This window comes from Ambystoma mexicanum, chromosome 11 (genome assembly GCF_040938575.1).
Source record: "Ambystoma mexicanum isolate Mex_15411 chromosome 11, UKY_AmexF1_1, whole genome shotgun sequence".
In the NCBI taxonomy this organism is placed as follows: domain Eukaryota; kingdom Metazoa; phylum Chordata; class Amphibia; order Caudata; family Ambystomatidae; genus Ambystoma; species Ambystoma mexicanum.
Window position 1 is genome coordinate 1,365,343,575 of NC_090934.1, and position 19,891 is coordinate 1,365,363,465.

The window sequence follows — 19,891 nt, forward strand, 5'->3', positions numbered from 1 at the left end:
ATGCAGTAAGCTTGTGTAGAACTTGAGAATTACTAGGGAGGGCCAGGCGCCAACGCCATTGAGCTAATCAGGCTTCAACCCGCCCCCCCCCCTCAACTCCCCCTGCCCAAATGTGAGCTGAGGGGCGGGGCTGAAGGCCGAGTAGCTCAATGGCATTGCACGTCATACTTTTCTGTTTGTCAGAGAGGGGAAAGAAGCCTTTTCTGAAACAGGCGACTTTAAAGTTTTACTGTGTTTGTGCAGAAAAATGTATTTGCACAAACGAAGCAAAACTTTAAAGCTGCTGGTTTCAAGAAAGGCTTCCCTCACCCAGGGCGGGGCTAAGTGCGGCAAAGTAAGTGCAGGCCCCTTAATTTGCATTTAATGATATCACAGGAAGTGACATCACAGGGAAAATGGTTACTTGCCTGTAAACACAGTTCTTCATAATATGAATATTGCATCAGATTGGGAAATTCCATACATTTCAACTAACAGGCACAGAAGTAAAACACGTATTTAAAATAGGTTTTGCCTACAAATTGAGAGCACATTCCTTAATATTTGTTTTAATTCTTTTTTTTTCATTTGTTGCACGCCCAGACCCTGGGGTATCACAGCGTGGTTACAGAAAACTTGGTAATTGGTCATAAATTTGAAGAAAAAAGAAAGAAAAAAGAGCATAAGCATATTATTTACAGGCAGTAAATCATACAAATCAGTATTGAGCAATATTTACAGGAAGCAGAAGAGGTTGTGGCGCTAGTATCAGTTTTGCAGTGTATTAGTATTAGTTGAACAACCATGTCTTTAGCTGGTTTTTGAAACTAGGAAAGGAGGTTTCTCTTTTTATGTTGATGGGGAGGGAGTTCCAATGTTTAGGGACTAGGACATAGAAACTGCTGCCCCCTGCTCTGGTGTTGTTGTAGCAGGGTGACACTAGAAGTTTACTGTCATTAGATCTCAGTGTTCTGATGTTTTCTTTTTTCTGAAGGGTGTTGTTCAGATATAAAGGGGCTTTTTTGACAAGACATTTATGCATCATGCAGAGAGTTTTAAAGATGATTCTGGTTTTGATAGGAAGCCAGTGGGCATCCTTCCTAATCTTGGAGATGTGCTCCCTTTTTTTTAATCACTAATGCTGGCCTTGTTATTTACACAGCACTTTTATCACAGGGTGATTTGTTACCAACCCCTCTCCCCCCGGAACTCCGATTCAGCGCCACCACTCCTAGGTTACCTCCTCCCTGCCTCATTTGTCCATGTCCTGGTAATAGTTTCAGAGAGGACAAGCTCTTTGTCACTTTTTCGTGGACACCCTTTCACCTCCCCCGACCCCCTTCCGCTCCCCGGAGGACTATCTTGATCTCACAGGACCATAAATCCTTGTCACTGATTTGATGTGTGCACGCCTTACAAAAAAAGTTGGGGCGGCGCAGGCGAGGCTAGGAGAGTTGTTAGTAGCCACTTTGTGCTTTACGCTAGGTGGAACAGAACACGAACGACAACCACATAAGGACAGAACAATACCAAACATGCCTAACACAAAGGCACAATCACCAACCTCCCCCACTCAGACAGGGGTTTGGTTACGGGCGCAGGTTGCAAGCAGACCAATCCGAAAGGACTAGTTTAACCAACCACAAACTGAGATGTAGGGATTGGCCAAATACAAAAACAGAAATTCAAAGACTAGCTAATTTAACATAACGACAGAGAGATGAGAGACAGCCTTATCATGCTGAAACGTAATCACTGAAAGGAAGACAACCATGTCTAAATTGCCAAAGACACACAATAGGAGTGTGCATCTCTCCAAATTACAAGGCTACCAACCAACCCCACAAAAACTTCTAACAACCTTGCCACTCCTCACACACTTCTCACACTCTAACTAAACGCAACCACACCTCTTAAACCGCAGCAACTAGCATGCACTTCCCCACACCGCAACAAAAACACACCACACAGACCTTCACACACCAGCACACGACGGACTCAGACTGGATACCACACCAAAAAGCTCAGGGAACGGTGTTAACCAAACTGAAGCTGCCAACAGTACATCAGAGCTCCCTTGCTCCTCTCCAAACTTTGTCCTACTAACACGCCCCTAACCTACCCCCCTTTTCTTTCAGATCCGCCAAATCGCCAGGGGACCACTCCGGTGGTGATAGCGCGCGGTACAAATATCCTTTAACACATTAACATTAACATTTACAAGGGGCCAGCCACAGCATCAAAGAGGGTGCCAAACCTCCAGCCTCCACTTCCAGCATCAATCAGACCTTTCCTTGGAGGGCGGTTTTCCCAGAGCAGGTCGCTCCTTGGAATGCTTCCGACTTCACACTTCATTGTCCCGGGATGGGACCGTAGCAGCAGAGGCTTCATTACTGCATACAGTTTTATATTGGGGGAGGAGTTTGAGGGGCTGCCAGAGCTTTCCTTTGCCTGCGGGTCCAGAGGCCCTGTAGCGAGTTCTCTGCGTGTGGTCACATGCATCGGACATGGCACACGCTCAGAAGCGTTGCTAAGGAGAGGCTAAGGGGGCTACAGCCCTGGGTCTTTTGGTTGTAGCCCCGGATAGAAGCTCAGGGACTACAACCAAAAGGCTATAGCTAGCCCTGAATCCCGCTAATCCCGACATTAGCTTAGCCCCTGATCTTTTCGAGAACTAGCAACACCCCTGCCCGCGCTGCAGGCCTGAGGACACCCTGTGCGCAGGTACCCAGCGCCGGCCCTGTCCTCACCTCTCTGTCTAACTAAAATCAATGGACACATCAGTCCCCTCGCCACGGATGTGCAAACATTATATCTTCTTTCACATGGGAGGGGAAGGGGCTGATGTGCACACTTGCTTCTTGTTAGGCAGAGACGTGAGCAAAGCCTTTTCTGAAACTAGCAGTGCATATTAGCTCATTGTGTATGTATGTATGCATGTGTGCAAGGAGTGTGTATGTAATGTGTGTGTGTGAATGAGTGCATGATGTATGGGGGCTGGGTGTGCATGTAAATGAGCGTGTGTATGATAAATGGGATGTCTAAATGAGTGAGTGAATGTGTAATTGGGTGTGCGCCTATGTGTAATGCTGGGCTGCTACCATTTGATGCTTGACCCTATGCCAGACAACCCTTAGGGTAGAACAGAGGGGGCGGAGCCTCCAAGTTTTCCACACCCATTTTCTAAAGTGGCACCTCCCATCACCAGTTAGCCCCCCCCCAACGTAGGTTTTGTTGCACCGCTGGGGAGGGCTCATGGCCCTTCCTGCATTCTTGTGTTAAAGAGAAGTCCCAGTACCCACGCCAGGCTTCATTTGGACAGCACATGTACTATATGTAGCCATCATCCAGAACAATCATCCTTCCAGTGTATAAAAAAGCTGCCTTAATTACTCCCAGAATACAGCGCTGCGCGTGTGCGCTGCTGATCCATCACTTCGCAGGCGCGCAGGTAGACACGCTAAATCGCACCAATCAGGCCTTTTGCCTTAGCTATGTATTTGTTTTGGACTGCCACCAAGCATGTCTGCATTCCCGGTTGGTTCAGATGGGCTGGGCCCTTCTAAGAATTAAGCCTGCTTTGAAATATGACCTCGTTTATCAGCTTTAGCTTTGATTTACTGCATTCCTAGAAACATTAATCTGCCACTTTTTCAACAACAAAAAAAATAGAATCCGTAATGTTCTCAAAAAAGAAGCCTCGCCTGGAGCAGAAACATAAAGGAATTTGGTCACAGGCCACATCCGGAGGCAACGTAGTCGCGCACCGAAAAGGCCAAACGAGTCACATCTCCATTAATGGCAGCAGTTGCCATGCCTATATTGTGTTATGTAGCATTTGTATAGCGCCTACTGCCACTGGTATGGGCTCAGGCTTATAGTTAATATTTACTAAGTGCAGTAAACACCACCGATGCGGTCTCTTGGCATAAGAATGGGGAGGAAGGGGAGTAGCCAGAACACAGTGTTTTCATCTGAGAAGAACCCAGGGGTTCAATAGCTTTGCTGCAGGTGTTTACCACGGCGCGTGTGGACTGCGGCCAGGAGGTCCAAAGGGGAGCTGGGAGGACAGGAAAAGCCCGACCACCAGACTCTGCCTTGCCATGAAGAGAGCTGTGGGGGAAGGTGGCAGAGGAGGAGGGGTATACTGTCTGGTTTTCTGAGACCGTAATGGTGGGCCATGTTTACAACAGGCCCTGTGTCGAAATCACATGTTTGGGGTTAACTGAGGGGGCTGGAGGAACCACGGGGACAAGGCTGGCTCCACCCACTGTGCGATGTTGGCCATGGAGGGGGGAAAAGCTGGTTTTTCCAGGTCACTCAGCTCAACAGCAACCTAGGAAAGAATAGCCCCATATAAAGTCCATACTTGGAACCGTGTTAGGAAAGGGGACCCTGTTAGCGAAGGAGACCAAGAACGTGAAATTCAGCCCAGCGGTAACTGCTAAATCTCCTCTTTTCCATAGTCAGATATTCTGAAGCCCATGGTCCCCATGCCAAGAAACAGTCTTACCCGTAACCAAGGAGGATGCGCTCACCTCATCAACCACCAGCCATGCAAAGGTCCCAACTGGCCAAACACCCTACTGTCTGTCAAGGTCCGCAGGAGTTACCATACTGGCCACAACGGAAGACTTAAGCACAACAGACTTGTCTTTCATATTGTTAACTAAGTTGTAATTGCCATCTTGTACACAAACACAGCAACTTACACCAGATAGACTCACGAGAGTCAGTGGTCAGAGTATCCTGCAGTCTGCGTTCAACAAATGAGAAAGAGTGGTTTCAGAAACGGTGGACCGCAAGCTACTACCCTTTGGTGACCCGAAATCCACTTGCAGAGCAGGAGAAGCACTACACCAGCTTGCGGCATACCACGGAGGCGACGGGCGGTGGCTGCGGTTGAAGGATCAATCTGAGAGGCAAGATTCTGCATGGGATATTTCACAGCTCGCTCTGCAGAGCTGCGTCGACAATCATGATACAAGGCACAAAAGATGAGATGAATTTGAATTTCAGTCGCCAATCACAGCTATGTACAAGCTGTCATTTAGAGACCCGCGCGACGAGTCCAGAAGAGCACAAAAACTGGCCTCAGTTTGAGCCTGAAGTTGTGGGTGTTGGAAGGCAACCTGCTCTGGCAGTGTGAGATAAAGAGAGCGATCGAGCAGGAAGATGAGAGGGTTCAAGCTGGAGCGAATGGGAAGAAGAGAGCAATCAAACAGGAAAAAGAGTGGAGCGAGCAGGAATAAGAGGACAATCGAGCAGGAAGAAGAGAGTGATCAAGCTGGAACAAGGCGAGTGAGAAGAAGAGAGTGGTCGAACAGTATGATGGGAGCTATCGAGCAGGAAGAAGAGAGTGGAGCAAGCAAGAAAAAGAGGGCGTCGAGTAGGAAGAAGAGAGTGATCGAGCAGGAAGAGAGTGCAGCGAGCAGGAAGGAAGTGAGAGAAAAGCAGCAGAACTCTGGAGAGTAAGAAAGAGATGGTGGAAGGAGAAAGAATAGACTTGAAGGGGAGAAGGGAAAGCAACATGGGAGTAACACTCTTAGAGGGGAGAGCAAGAGGGATTGAGAATGTTTGAGGAGGAATAGTCCTGGAGTTCAGTGGAGAGAGCAAAGGAGGAGAAATAGACCTCTAGGGGATATAAAAAAGAGAGAAAGAGAGGCTGGAAGAAATAGGAGTAGAACTGAAGGTTAGAGGAGAGGAAATAAACTTGGCATGGGGAGGAGATAGTAAATGAGGTAGAACAAACCTGGAGGGGAGAATTTAGAATGAAGGATGTGCCTCAGAGTACACTGACCTGAAGAGGGGAACAACGCAGAGAGATGTGAAGAAGACCTAAAAAGGAGTGGAAGAGGGATACAACCGCAACAGAATGACCTCAAGAGAAGTGGGATCCAGTGAGTAGCTAAAAAAAGGGAGGCCTCAAGTGAGGACTAGTGAGGATCGAGGACAGAAGGAAATGCCGAATGCACAAAGAGTGAAGAGCCAGCATCACTCTGGGCAAAAGAGGAGAAGCTGGAAGCAGAGGTGAAGAAGTCCCAAATCATTGCATGGCATCGAGGAATAGGAGGAGTGAGAATGTAAGACCAAAAGTGGTTTAGACCAGCAGAGTGAGAAGGGAGATAGGCACGCCTATCACTCTGGGCAGAAGAGGAGAAGCTGGAAGGGGAGGTAAAGAAGTCCCGAATCATTGCGTGGCATCAAGAAAAAGGAGGAGAGAGAAGATAAGACCAAAAGTGGTTTAGACCAGTAGAGTGCGAAGGGAGGAAAGTGCTCCTATCACTCTGGCCAGAAGAGGAGAAGCTGGGAGGGAAGGTGAAGAGGTCCCAAATCATTGCATGCCATCGAGCTTCAGGGGGCGAGAGAAGATAAGCCCAAAAGTGGTTTAGAACAGTAGAGTGAGAAGGTAGATAGGCGCTCCTTTCATACGGCCCTGTGAAGGAAGCGCCTATCTACCATGTGATGGCAACCACTGTTGTAGAGTTGGTTGCAAGTATTCCAGGACACATGCCTAAATCTCCCTAGACCTAGTGAGATCTGGTGAAATGTGACCAAGTTGAAACTTGAAGAAAGTGCCACGAGTCCTGCAGGTCTGGGGGGCCACCTAGAGAGAACTCAACATCCTACAGCAACCACAGCAAGAAAAACAAACCAAAACAAGAAGAAATACAGGGGAAACTTAATGCCTCATTTGCTGCGAGGGAGCGTTTGACTGCCGGAAGACAGAGCTCCAGGAAGGTGAGGGATGGACTAACTGTCATGAACCCGGGCCCTAGTTAATAAGTACACCAGCAGCTCTGGGTAGTGGCAAAAGGTTTAGTAATGAGAAACACAGTTAGCCCACACTGGGGCTGGGATAAGCAACATAGTCACTTCATGGTTTGGAGGCTGTGTAGGTGTCCAGGAACAAAGCTCATTCACGTTGGTGAAAAGCTGATGGAGACGGGCAACATCCATCCCAGTAACTCTCAGGGAAAACAGTAGCAACGCATCGGGTTAATGGTGTGGACTCCTTTTATTATGCATACTGTAGGCTACTTTCCAGGCCATGCGTTTGGTCTGCAGCGCATTAGCCGTGCATCCTCGCGCAAGTAGGCTGGCTTAACCCTAGATCATGCGTACAGGTCCTTGAATAGTTACGGATACCATGTGGGCACCTCTATCTTGTCCCTATGCTGCAGGCTTCCAAGACTCTCTAGGAGCCAGGCCCTTTGGCCTCCAAGCTTTACATCCAAACAGGAAGGAAGGTCCTATGGGATCTTGGTTTGTGGTATCCTACTGGTGCACAAGGTGGTCTAGCGTTTCTGCATCTCTGGCTTTGGGAGGCAATGGACGTGTGGGCTTGGTCTCACTGATGAACTACAGTCCTCAAGCCAGCTGGAATTTCCCCCCTTTCAGTACTTTCACGCCCTAACCCAATCATTTAGCCACGTTCCTATTTCTGTTGCGAAAATGAATTAATGCATTTTTTACAACACACTCAATACGGAGACTAGTCTCCAAGCGAAGGACCAGCACTCAAGCCTGTGTTGCTCTGTGTTGTTTTGCGTCCAAAATGAACACGTTGCCCCTGAGCTATCCTCCCAGCCCTGTTTGAATCATATTTCTTGAGTCCTGGGTTGTCTCTTGATTACTTGGCACTGAAAGTCTGGTGTACAGTCATCAGTGTCTTCAACTACATTGTGCTGGCTATGTGTAACCAACCCAAGGAGGTAAGACCTGCGGTGACGTGGTCCCACTTGCAAAGACCCTGCATCAGACTCGCTGCAGCATTTGGGACTTTCTGGAGTCTGCAAATAAGGTGGACCAGCTCTTCCCAAAGACCAGCCTGGAGGAAATGGTGCATAACAGAAGATCATGCCATTATACATATGACCAATAACAGAAGGCAATGGACCATGCCAATCTACACGTGGGCACTAATAGATGCTACCAGTCCCTACATGCCCAGTAACAGGTATAGCCAAACCCCTCATCCTCACATTAAACACAAAGCCAATCCCCACACCAATGAGTTATTGATATGTCCACTCGCCACGTGCCTAGTAGCAGAATACATGGCCAATGCTGCCGCGTCTTGCCCCCATATTTATCTATTTATTTATTTTTGCAATTTATATAGAGACCAAGTCCTCAGGTATCTGGGCACTTTAATTGACAAGGTAAGTTTACAAACATGGTGGAAGTTCAAACATAGTTACATAGTTACATAATTACATATTGTAACTGGGATGCACTGGGAAACTCCGTTGAGTAAGTCTCATTATCATTGGCTGGTTTCAGCACAGGTCGCATTGCAGCTGAGCAGGGCTTGGATACTGGGCCATGCCTGGCAGCGCTGATACTGTCACAGTAGTGCCTGCTCCGGTATACCCTTAGTGCCAGCTCCGGTATACCCTTAGTGCCAGCTCCGGTATACCCTTTTGCCACTTTTAGCAGCATTCACAAAACAAATACAAAGTGCAAACACATTCTTACTTGGGATATTTTTCTGTATTTGACCGTAAAAACCTGAGCCCTAATCACAATTGGGAGCACCTGGAGGGTCGTCTTCCTGCCTATTTTAATACACCCAGGACATTCTGGAGTATGGAGTATCCCAACAAAGTGATTAAGATTTTGGTATTGGGGTTAACAGCATTCTGTACGCTGAGGTGCCTCAGTGAGTTAAGCCCTCCACTCTGACACCTGTGTTCTGCCTGCAGGACACAAGTTTGAATTCCAACAGGGGTATTCCTCAGCCCTTCATCTTTCTAAGGTCCATAAACTAAATACCATGAAACACTGGGTAAATAACAGCACTTGTTACTACAGCTCAGCGTAGTAGAAGAAATACGACATTCAATGCTGTAGCAAAAGCTACAGCGAGCACGGTCAGATATTACAGCGAGCAGAGCACTCCCTTTGAAGATCAGTGCAGAGCCTGCCGACGCGAGTTCGAATCCCGGCAGGGCCAAACTCAACCTTTCAGCCTTGAGCACTACACACTGTGAGTAATAATAAGCAGCGCTCAGATGCCTGAGGGTTCGTGGCGCTATATACATGCAAAATTATTATTATTATTAAAAGCAGTATTTTCAGATCACATTTCCCTCTACTAAAGTAAGAATGGCCACTCTATTACCAGTGGAGAAAAAAGAAATACAAAACGAGCCCCGTCTGAGCAACATGTATCAACGAGTTGCAGACATTGAGCGGATGAAAAGGTGTTTTCTAATAGAAGTGCATGGGTAAAGGAAGCAGAGGGAAAAAGAGGGAAACTAGGCAAGCACGGGAGAAGATGGACGCAGGGCACCTATCGTGCGTGCACTGTATTTCAAAGTGACTTAAAAAAAGAAAAAAAGATTAAGGCTCAAACAATGATCTGGAGAACTCTGCTGCAATGATATACACATGTTTAGGGTTACAGAGAGTTGAGGTGGAAACATAGTGGAACATTTTGTAATAAGATATGTTAACCTTTTTTTCAATGTATTGGCACATGATACCTTTTATGGGAGTAACTACTATGCCGAGACGGAGCAAAGCATTAGTTTACAAAGACCCACAGACTTCTTCATCAGAGGGGATCCGTGTGAAATGATTCTTAAAAGAAAGCCACATTGCTAAAAAAAACGCTAATCAAACTGCATTGGGAGAAGGAACAGAATGCCTGGAATGTGAGTCTGGAATTGCTGTCTTATCTAAAATACCATAAAAACGCCTGGAAGCAGGGAACACAAAGCGGTTTGGAAGCAGTACACATTTCTAAATGAAAGTCCAATTTAACAAAAAACGGAAAAAGCAAATCTTGTTCCCATGTAACTGTTAAGTTCGGCCCAGTCACTGTTAAAGTGGGCCCCGGTCGTTTCCTAAAATTACTGATGGTGTTATTTTAAAAGGTGCATTGAAATGAGAGGTCTAAAACACATCATTGAGAACCAGGGTCAGTATTGGATTTTCCTCAACAGTCCCTTACAATGTGTTCAGCCGTCTCTATATACTGTCAGAACATTGTGGTGATTCCAATGCAGCTGTTACGGTATCCTGGAAGGTTCACAATGTGACACTACACAACATGTTCTCGGGCTATAACTGACGCAGTCTCCAAAGTTACCTCAGTGTGTCTCAAGCTTCACAATGGTTTCCCCGCTTGCATGCAGAGTGGCACATGAAGAGGTCGGTGGGACTCGGTAAGCCAATGCCTTGTTCCACCTCTGCAAAGTACTACCAGTTAGTCCAATAAAGGTATCAAAACCTGCATCTCGTCTGATTTTAAAACGGGACCAATACGGCATTGAACCATTTTCTTTGCACTACAAAATTGGTACATGACAAAAGATGTGATGGCAGAGTCCCAGGAAAGAGCCTACGCCAATGCCACCAAAAGGCACTGTGGGTACAGAGAGTATTATTCTTTCTCAATGCTGGTGTGAATGTAAATTTTACACCACTTTCAATGTTTGATCGGTTGCCAGTGTACATTGGACCAGGTTGCATAGTTAGCACATACTTTCCAGTTTTCACAGTTGCCAGTTAGAACATTGTTATCCATTTTCATTATACCCATGTAGCACATCATTGCCAGTTTCTTTCAAGCCCCGTTGGAACATGACAAATGTTTTCCATCATGCCCAGACAGCAATTTACATTCAGCCCACTTGGTACATCACTGAAGTTCATCAACTTAGCACGCCCTAGCAAGTTCACATTATGGCCAGTTACCAGATAGCTGACCGTTTGCTGCATGCCCACTTAGCACACCAGTACCAGTTTTCATTATGCACTTTTATCCTGCCATTCCCAAGTTACATTGTTCCTAGTCAGTACATCATAGCTGGTTTCCATCACACTCAATTACCATACCACTGTCCTGTTTTGCCTCTCCCAAGGACCATTTGCTAACAGCAGCGCCCACCTGGGTCTGCTCGCTTTTACAGATGACTGGAGTAAGTGATGACTGAAAATTGAAAGCGAATAATAGGCAGGTCTTGGGGATCCGTAAGTGATTTTATGTCCAAATATTAGTTGGTGGAGATGACAACTTTCCTCAAGTTTGAATACTAAACAATGTGTGCCTTTATTAAGGGATTAGGGTGCAGTGCCAAATCCTTTCACCCTCAAAGACAATGTCAAAAATGTGCTGCAACCTATTGTCTCATGGAGCCAGTGTCTGAAGGAAAAACACTTATTTTAGAATGTATGAAAGGGAACTTGACGCCCATTTCACCTCCAGCTTTTCAAAGTCTTTGCATAAAATCTCTCATAGAACGCTGCGCTATAAGTACACATAGACAGCAACCCAATCATTCCAACAGTTGGATGGACATTTCCTCTGATTCCTCAGACTGCACTGCTGCCTATCTCAAGATGGCGTCGGCCCGTCAAGGGGCAAAAGGAACTAAGCTACTGCTCGCGGGAGGCGGGTGTTCGGTCCTGACTGCGTCTGGACAATGGTCCACCCAAATGGCAGAAACTTCACATGCAACTTAAAAATAATTGACAACTAGAGTTTAAGCATACCCCTGAAGAGAAACCATACAGCCTGATCTAGGTTCAGTGATAATGCATCCTCGCTACTCCTCAGAATCTAACACTGTGCATCATGAGGGTCCCATGAGCCGGGTCACCCGATGATGGGCTGGTTCTTGATGGGCATGGCTTCTCTTCAAGCGGTTTCAGCCCAGTAATAATGACCACAGTATGAATTCATGGATAGATGGACAATGTGGAAAGACAATGGATCCTTTTTGGTAGATTTGGATTCAATGTTAAAAGATGATGCTTTGCACACGTGCATGTTTTTGCACTTTGCTGCACGTGTATGTTGCCAAGGATTTGCAGTGCTCATATCATATGCATTGAGGTTTGTGTGAAGCAAGATGCACTCATTGGATCATCTCTTTGCATGACTGATTATGAACTAAACATGAAGTAACATTTCCCGCAAATGGACTGCAATGGTGCGCCTCCGTGTTACCTCCTGTGTTTACTGGTGGACTTGCTATTGAAAAGCGCTAAACAGTAGGCGACACCTACACAATATCCATGAAAAACAAACAGCTTACACCAAAATGATTGCAGGTGTAGGGCCCATGCTATATTTAAATATGCGCTCAGATAACAAGTACCTGCATTCGATCACATGGATGCAGGTGAAAGATGCCCACAGTGGCTGGCCTGCGACATTAAGCACAGCACATGGGGAGTAAATGCACTGCACTGCACTAGCAATCAAAGATGATGGATCTTTCACGCAGCAGACCATCAGCTGCTCCTAGGCCCTCCACTCAACCTGGGAGCGAACCTTTCACTCTCCACAGACTCACAATGGACACTCAGATTACACCAGTATCAGATGCCCCCACAAAACACATCCGTGTTGACGAATACGCAACAGGGCCACACATAGAATAATCCATGCTTGGATCAATTTCCCATGCCAGTAGATCAATGACGGGTGGACAGCTACGGATCATGTTATTAAGTTGTCAGTACAGAAACCAGTACAACCAAGTATTAAGAAAATCTGTATACGAGTCAATTTATAAAGCGTCAATTTATAAAATGAAATAAATAACATTTCAGGAATTAAGTTTACAGGAAAATCAGAGATATGCATGGTCAATGTTTTCAGGAATTCCAACAATGCTTGAATAGTGTACAATTAAGGAGGCCGAATCTCACACTATGGTCGTCATGCTGGAAAAAAGTACTTTTTTTGTTTTCAGGGGGAAAAACGATTTTCTTACAAAATATCCAGAGAACCTCATCTTCCGGGGCAAGTAGGCACAAGAACCCCAGCTACAATGTCTTCAATTACTGATATGTTCTACATTGCACAGCGACAGATGGACGGTGTGACTATGGTAGCATAATGTCTGGATTCGAATCCTGGCTTACCCACTTCAGCCAGTGGTGTAACCCTCAGCATTGTGTTATTTTTCTCCCTGTGACCCAGGTACATATCTGCCAAATTTGGGAAGACATCGGAAGAGGTTAAGCACCAGCATCAATCAATAATTAAAAACCTGAAACTTTGCAAAGTTATGGCCCATGTTTGCATAGGAGTGCTTCGGTTTACTATAAGCCCTGTTTATCTTAAAAAAAACAACAACAACAAAAAAACTCAAGATGAGTTCTGTGGCCCACGTTGACGTATTTAAGATTAGGTGGAATATGGAAACCAAATCCATGACTCCAAAAATGTGATAATACACTTGGTGATTGCAATCATGAATTGACTAATTTCAAGCAAAGCATCCGTTGTGCACATGTTGCAGCAGATGGCCCTTTTTATTCATTAGTATTGGCGGATTTCCAACTATACACGCTGCGGCCTGACTACAACTGTGTGACGTGCAAGAGACTGCTACGAACAGACATCACGAGCCGAAAGGAAACCAGGTGTGCAATGAAACGGCGAAAGTATCTTTGCATCTGAAGTCGCAACCTCAATGGTTCTGAACCCTAGCCCCCAACTCTAGCCCCATACAGGACTTTCAAGACTGGACAGATCTGAGGGGCAACACCTATTACGAGGAGGATTCCCAGCCAGACCAAGACCTGGGAATATTGAGTTTGGACTCGTCCCGTAGGTCAGGCCCAGTGATGACATCAGTCGAATCAACATTATTCCAAACAGAGGGCCGGTACACTTTGCGGTTATCATTAGAAAGATATGATCTTCAAAATGCCAGCGATAATGAGCCTAAAAGCTCTCAAGCGAGTGAACAGAATGCGATTGTTCTACTTCTGGATCAACTCGTTGAAAGCGCATTAAGCGTCCCATACCCACCGTGTACTTCTTAAGTGCTATCTGGGATCCCTCCTTGTAGGTTTACTCAGTAGACCCTGTGCCCCATCTCCTTCCTGCCTTTGCTTCTTGCTCCCTTTACTCTGTTCTCTTAAAGATCCGGGCCCTAGTGCGTGTGGCTGCTGTGACCACACGCCACATCTTGATGAGCTCTCAGTTTAAGTAGCCTATACACAGTTGTTATCCAAGTAACCACTCTGTGTATAATCTTATCAGTACTGCATTAATGAAACTGTCTCAAGGTCTGATGCTAACAATGCATGTATTTGCATAATGCAAAGGGCTCAAATAAGTCTCAGCTTCTGGATTAATGAGATGGCGGATACGGTATTGATTTGCAGACCCTTTGCCAGGTTGAGTTTTGCCTGAAGTAGTTTGCGCTGCAGAGGCTCAGCTTAAAAACCAACCTCTGACGCTATAATATATCATATATGATTCTCATAGACTAGGTGCATAAAGTGGCAGGTTTAACATGGCGGGAGGCACAAACATTGCTAAATTCATGGTTTCAGGCGTGCACCTAAGGACACCTACGGTGGCCTTCATGGAGTGGATGCAGTTTGCGGACAAGCTGAAGAGCCTGGAATCTGCCATATGTGCATATTTTAGTCTTCTGATAGATTATGTAGTTAAGCCAAAATTTGCAAAACATTGTTTCAAATTACTCAATTATACGCTATGTTAACCAATGGTCAGACCTCACAATCACCCTCTTATTTGTAACATGCCTGCTAAGAAAAGAGTGACTCCTTGCGGGAATATCTTGCTGGAATCCCCCAAACACGTGCAACTCTTTTGTCCTTGGTTTAAGGTGAACGTTCCTTGTTCTTAAAACCAGCTCTTCATTGTCGCGGTGTAACTGGTGCGAGCCAAGTCTTGCTGTTTCAGTTAGCGGGACTCTATGGTACAATTGATGCTGCGGCATCTAGAGCTTTGCAAAGCTCTATTTCGGCTATTGACTGGTGCAAAACGCCACCGTGCTGAGCGAGACTCGCTGGTGCGGGATCTAGTCCTTGGATTGCACGGGAGAGTTTTGTCGCTGAACTAATGGTATCCTTCCACTGCGCTCCAGGTTAAAGTACTTCCATTACAGGTGTGGGGATCTTGAAATGTGCATTTGCAATGTTATAGCCTTGTTCTATGGCCAATCATGCTAAATTATGGATTAAGAAGGGTATAAACATTGTCTTCATTTTTGTAAATTCAGACTACCCTTATTTAAATTCTCATTATTTTGGCAACAATAATAAAAAAGTAAAGCGAAATAAAACGGCATAGAACAACAACCTCCTTCAAGTCATCGCCGCACCATATGAACTCACAGGCTGACACATAGGTCCTGATTCACGGAGCATTTTCCTATTGGATTGCGCCCTTATAAAACGCTTCTGTGAATCAGGCCCGTAGCCTCAAAATTTAGCTTCAACAGCAAAAGGAATAATCTGTACACCAAAAATCTCTTCTATGCTCTTGGATTTTGCCAGTCTTACCCCACAAGTCTACATTGATCAGTGATGGTCAGTTGTGTTAATAATGTCATGTGGGCCAATCAAATTAGTTCAACCTCACAATAATCAAGAAAAAGGCCTCTCCTGACGCGTGACCGCATGGATGCACACCCTGCTTCATCCAACGCAGGGCACCACGGTCAAAGCTCCACCAATCAAAGGAACATGATGGCCACTTACATTCAACTCGCTGAAGTCCAGGCTGTCCAGGCTTTTACTTCTGTGTGTCCGCCCTTTGATTCTCCTTAAGGAAGGTTTACCTTGGCTCGTGCTGCAAGCAGCACCATTAGGGTTGTCAGAAGATGGCGTCACCCTAAAACAAAAAAGAATCACATTGTTATGTTACAAAAGGTGTGCCATTTCTTATATATATATATATACAAACCGAGCAGACACACGTTGCAAATGCACTCGTCCGCCTTCAAGAGAATGTCTTAATAAAAAAGAGCATCTGCATTCTTAAATTGACACAAAGTCCTTCATTAGTGAATCCCTCAGCAGGTACAAGAAGCTAATATGTAAGTTGTCTTTGTTTAAGAGGGCAGTGCTATTTTATGCATAGCTTAATAAACCCAAGACAGACATGTTTCAAGGCTGTCAGGACAACTACATGCCTGGTTTCATCCTTATTAGGGATCATCAGTGCAGTAGAGTCCTGACAGCCTTGTGGTATGAGCCATGTTTTCACAACACCAAGAAAGTTATGGTGGGTTTAAAAAGGTTTGGAAAAACCCCTTTCACCTGAAATGTGGCAATAGGAAAGTCCATTCGAGCCAAGTCACACATTCCACAGGCCTCCTAGTAGCCACAACATTCTGCTGCGCCCCTAGTAGCCCCGCCACGCTGCAGGGGGAAGCAATTTCAAAGTACTTTGGAAGCTGTAATCAAGGAGCATGAGAAACACTGCCCCCTACCATAGAAGTAACACATGTACAACATCTTCCTCTGTCCACCTGCCCCTCCATATTAGTGCTTGGTGCCTCTTCCCTCATTTCCCTCCCCACCTTACTTTGTGCCCTCTCCTACACACAAAAAATACATCAACCAACAAAAGGAAGGTTTCTTTAGGAACCCCCTTTCACAGTTAAATAGAACTAAAAAGATATCTTACAGACTCCATCTACTTTACATTTCTCAGTAAAGTACATAAGATTTTCCAACATTCCCATTAGCATTTTGTGTTATGCTAATGAGAATAATGTGGCATTCATCGCCTGTTCCAGGGCCTGGAACGGGGGATAACCGCCCAGCAGCCCAAGTTATCGGCCCAAGCGAAGCAAGAGCAGATAATGAGGGCTCTGGACCGTTAACCCCCTTTCCAGCCCCTGCAATGGGGGGATAAAAGCCATTACCACCCGAAGTGAAAACCCAGGGTGCTTAAAAAAAAAAGATTTTTCTTCCAACACCGGGACGCCTGAGTGGCGTCAAAGTTATAAGCCATCCAATAACTGCTTTTCCCCAACCCTGTAATGCAGAAATAAGCACAGATTACCCGAACATCTGAAGTGTTCGTGAACATCACAGGACCGTACCCGAACATCAGGACTGTTTGCGGACTTCGGGTGTGGAAACCGCCCGTTTTTTGGCTTATCCAACCCATATCCCATCCCATCCTCATCACCCCTCATCTCCCCAGAAATTGTTTGATAAGTTTGACAAGTGCAATGTTGTGTTTTTTTTTATATGTTTTTACCGCGATGCCCGTGGACACCAGGCAGCTGTCCACCAATTCAACATGACGGGCGGTTCTAAAAATCTGATGCACTTCATGCTTTTCATCGTCCAATCAGACGCCCTCTGGGCCAATCGGATGCCCGTCAGCAGACCAAACAGGAAAATGGGTTCGCGGACTGAACCCAGATATCACTCATTTTTTTTAACCTACTTTTAGGCCATTTTAAAGAAAACTACTGGACGGATTTACACCAAATTTACAAAAGCACACTTTCGGGACCAAGCCGCCGCTCCTGCCTCAAATTTGATGAAAATCCTTCCAGCAATTTGGGCTATAGGCGAGAGCAAAAAAATGTTTTCCATTGTGTCTATGGAAAACAAAATGTTGGGACCCCCCCTATAACTTTGCCCCCCTGGATGAAACCTCACCAAACTTACCAAAAATATTCAGAGCGGGCCATATACTTTTTTGCAAAGTTTGGTGAGGATTCGTCCAGGGAAAGCGAAGTAATAAGCTGCCCAAAAAGTGCTCTTCCTATGAGTTGAGCAACTTAACCATAACTACGCGGCCGTTACCGCAGGCCGTGTAATATATATATATATATATATATGTATATATATACATACATTAGGGCTAGGCTGGTCAACCCACTCACCAGTTACATTCAGGTGCCTTTACAGAATGACCAACAAATATGCAAATATTCCCCAATTAAATATGTCAAATGAAATTGCCAATTCATTTAAAGTAGTCTGGAAACAGGGATGTCATTTGGGGGTCGCCAGGGGTCGTCTCCCTTGCTACCCCTAAAAAAAAAATATAAAAATATCCTGAGCTGTGGCCAGCGTCATGTGGCTCTTCGTTTCTGGAGTGGCTGGCTTTCTTGTTCAGGCCTCTTAAAAAAACAAGTTATTTCACAAATGTAACACTTTGAGCAGTGACCCTAAATAAGAAAGAATAGGAATACCAAATAGTCTTTCTGGAATTCTATACAATAATTGCTAGACTCATTAAAGGTTTATTTTAGGCCCACTTCAGGGGGCGAGTCACTGATTTAGTCTGTTCATAAACACCTGAAATTCACAATGTAGACAAAAACTATATGTATTTTTCTTTTCGCAAGTTTACAAGACATTCCATCTCAGTGTCCTGGCTCACTTCACAAAATCCTTGTGCCTAAAAGCTTGTGTACAGTGTAGAAATGTTTGACCATAGCACATAAAGTGGCCCTTGATGTCATTGTGCCACAATTAATGCTTTGCTGTAATGTGTCTATCCTTCCTATCTCCCTGGCATGCTATTCAGGATGTTTGTTTGCATGTATGAGGTAACGAGTGGCCAGAGTACAGGATGCTGTGTGAATGCACTGCTTTCCCTGTGCTGCTCTAAATTCTTTAATACACAGTTGTGAACACTCCCAATGGTATGTATTTTGCCAACCTCTGAAAACTGAAATGTAGATCCACACAGACTTCACATGTGGCCAACTTTGCATCAGGCCTGCAGGAGAACTGGCCTGCTGGTAAATCTGTTACCAGTTTATTGGTGTCCACTACAGAGTGTAATTTGCTTTCTGACTTGAGAACATTCAGACATATAATTGCTCATTTTACTATAACCGGTAATATAGCTCAGTGGGTTGAGCGCTTGCTGCTGCAATGTGTGTGTGAGATCTGTAGGTTGCAGGTTCGAATTCCGGCAAGGCCAACTCAGCCTTTCTTCCTTCTTAGTTATATAAATGACTATCAACACAGGTTTGGTGATATTGTATGTATATTTGTAATTGTTCTATATAAAGCGCTTAACCCTAAGTCTATATAATAACACATCATTTTCATTTGGCCTTGGACATTTGCTTGCATTCGTACTTATTTGGTTATATGGCCCTATACACACTGATATTAACGATGCATATGGTGATTCATCCTTGTATGAAACGTATATCACATTACAGTGATATACTAACCATATTTATCGTAGTGTACTTAGGAACAATGCTATGTGATGTAACTTCCTGTTTTGTCAAGGGGTGAAAGGTTGTGTTCCATCGCTTCCCGTCATGTCACTTCGGGGTGGGGCCAAATGGCATCACTTCCTGTGGTGTCATCAGAGGTCAAGGGTCATGTGATGTCACTTGCGCTACCCCTTGCATTTTGGTGGAATGACGTCCCTGTCTGGAAACACAGCTGCATTTACTAATCAGCGGGTTAAAATCACTATTATTCACATCAGAATAAGAGGGACTTATCCACTGTTCCGGCTGCTTCCCTCGCAACATAGTACGTCAATGCTCACTGCCTCCAATGCTCAGTTCAAGCATCCAATTCTTTCACAAAGCTAATCCTGTGAAAACGCGGTCTTTATGGTATTATTGTAATGACACTTAAGCTCGGAGGATGGGGACTGGAGAAGATAATCTTATCGTCCCGTGCCTTTGTTGTGCATACTCAACTTTGATTCACACCCATACCATATGAGTGGGCCAATAACATCTTTTACAGCCCTCCCTCCTGGGCTGTAACACCACATGACTCCTATGTTGATTTTGTTCTACTCGTTCTGAACCCATGGGTGATTTTGGTTATATATTTTTAAGCTTTATGTTTCTCTTCTTTCTTTTTTATGTACATCCTCTGCCTGCCTTGATGTGGGTGTTACCCTCCCCCACCCATACACACACCTCTGTTGGGCTTCCACTTCTTTCTATCCATGGGTCTTATATTCTTCCTTCAAAATGTTGATGTTTACCAAAGGCAATTTTCATTTTTACTGTGGTTGCATGTATGTGTCTACTTAATTATACCTCTGCTTCAAGTTTTGGACATACATAAAAAATAGTTTCTGGGCTTTCGCATGATTCTCTCACTATGTACCAGCGACGTGATAACTCTGAGTCTGGGCGCTGTCAACAAATGAAATAAATAAATATGT

At 45.1% G+C, this 19,891-nt stretch overlaps 1 protein-coding gene across 7 annotated transcripts in view; it reads right to left on the bottom strand.

Moving 5' to 3' along the window:
- The window catches only part of TJP1 (tight junction protein 1), a 2,827,266-nt gene that overhangs the window by 2,271,791 nt on the left and 535,584 nt on the right, over positions 1 to 19,891 (bottom strand). For all 7 annotated transcript variants that reach the window (XM_069624936.1, XM_069624933.1, XM_069624931.1 and 4 more), the window contains one exon: positions 15,466 to 15,598. In XM_069624936.1, coding sequence (XP_069481037.1) covers positions 15,466 to 15,598 — 133 coding nt within the window. The remainder of the gene's footprint in view (positions 1 to 15,465; positions 15,599 to 19,891) is intronic.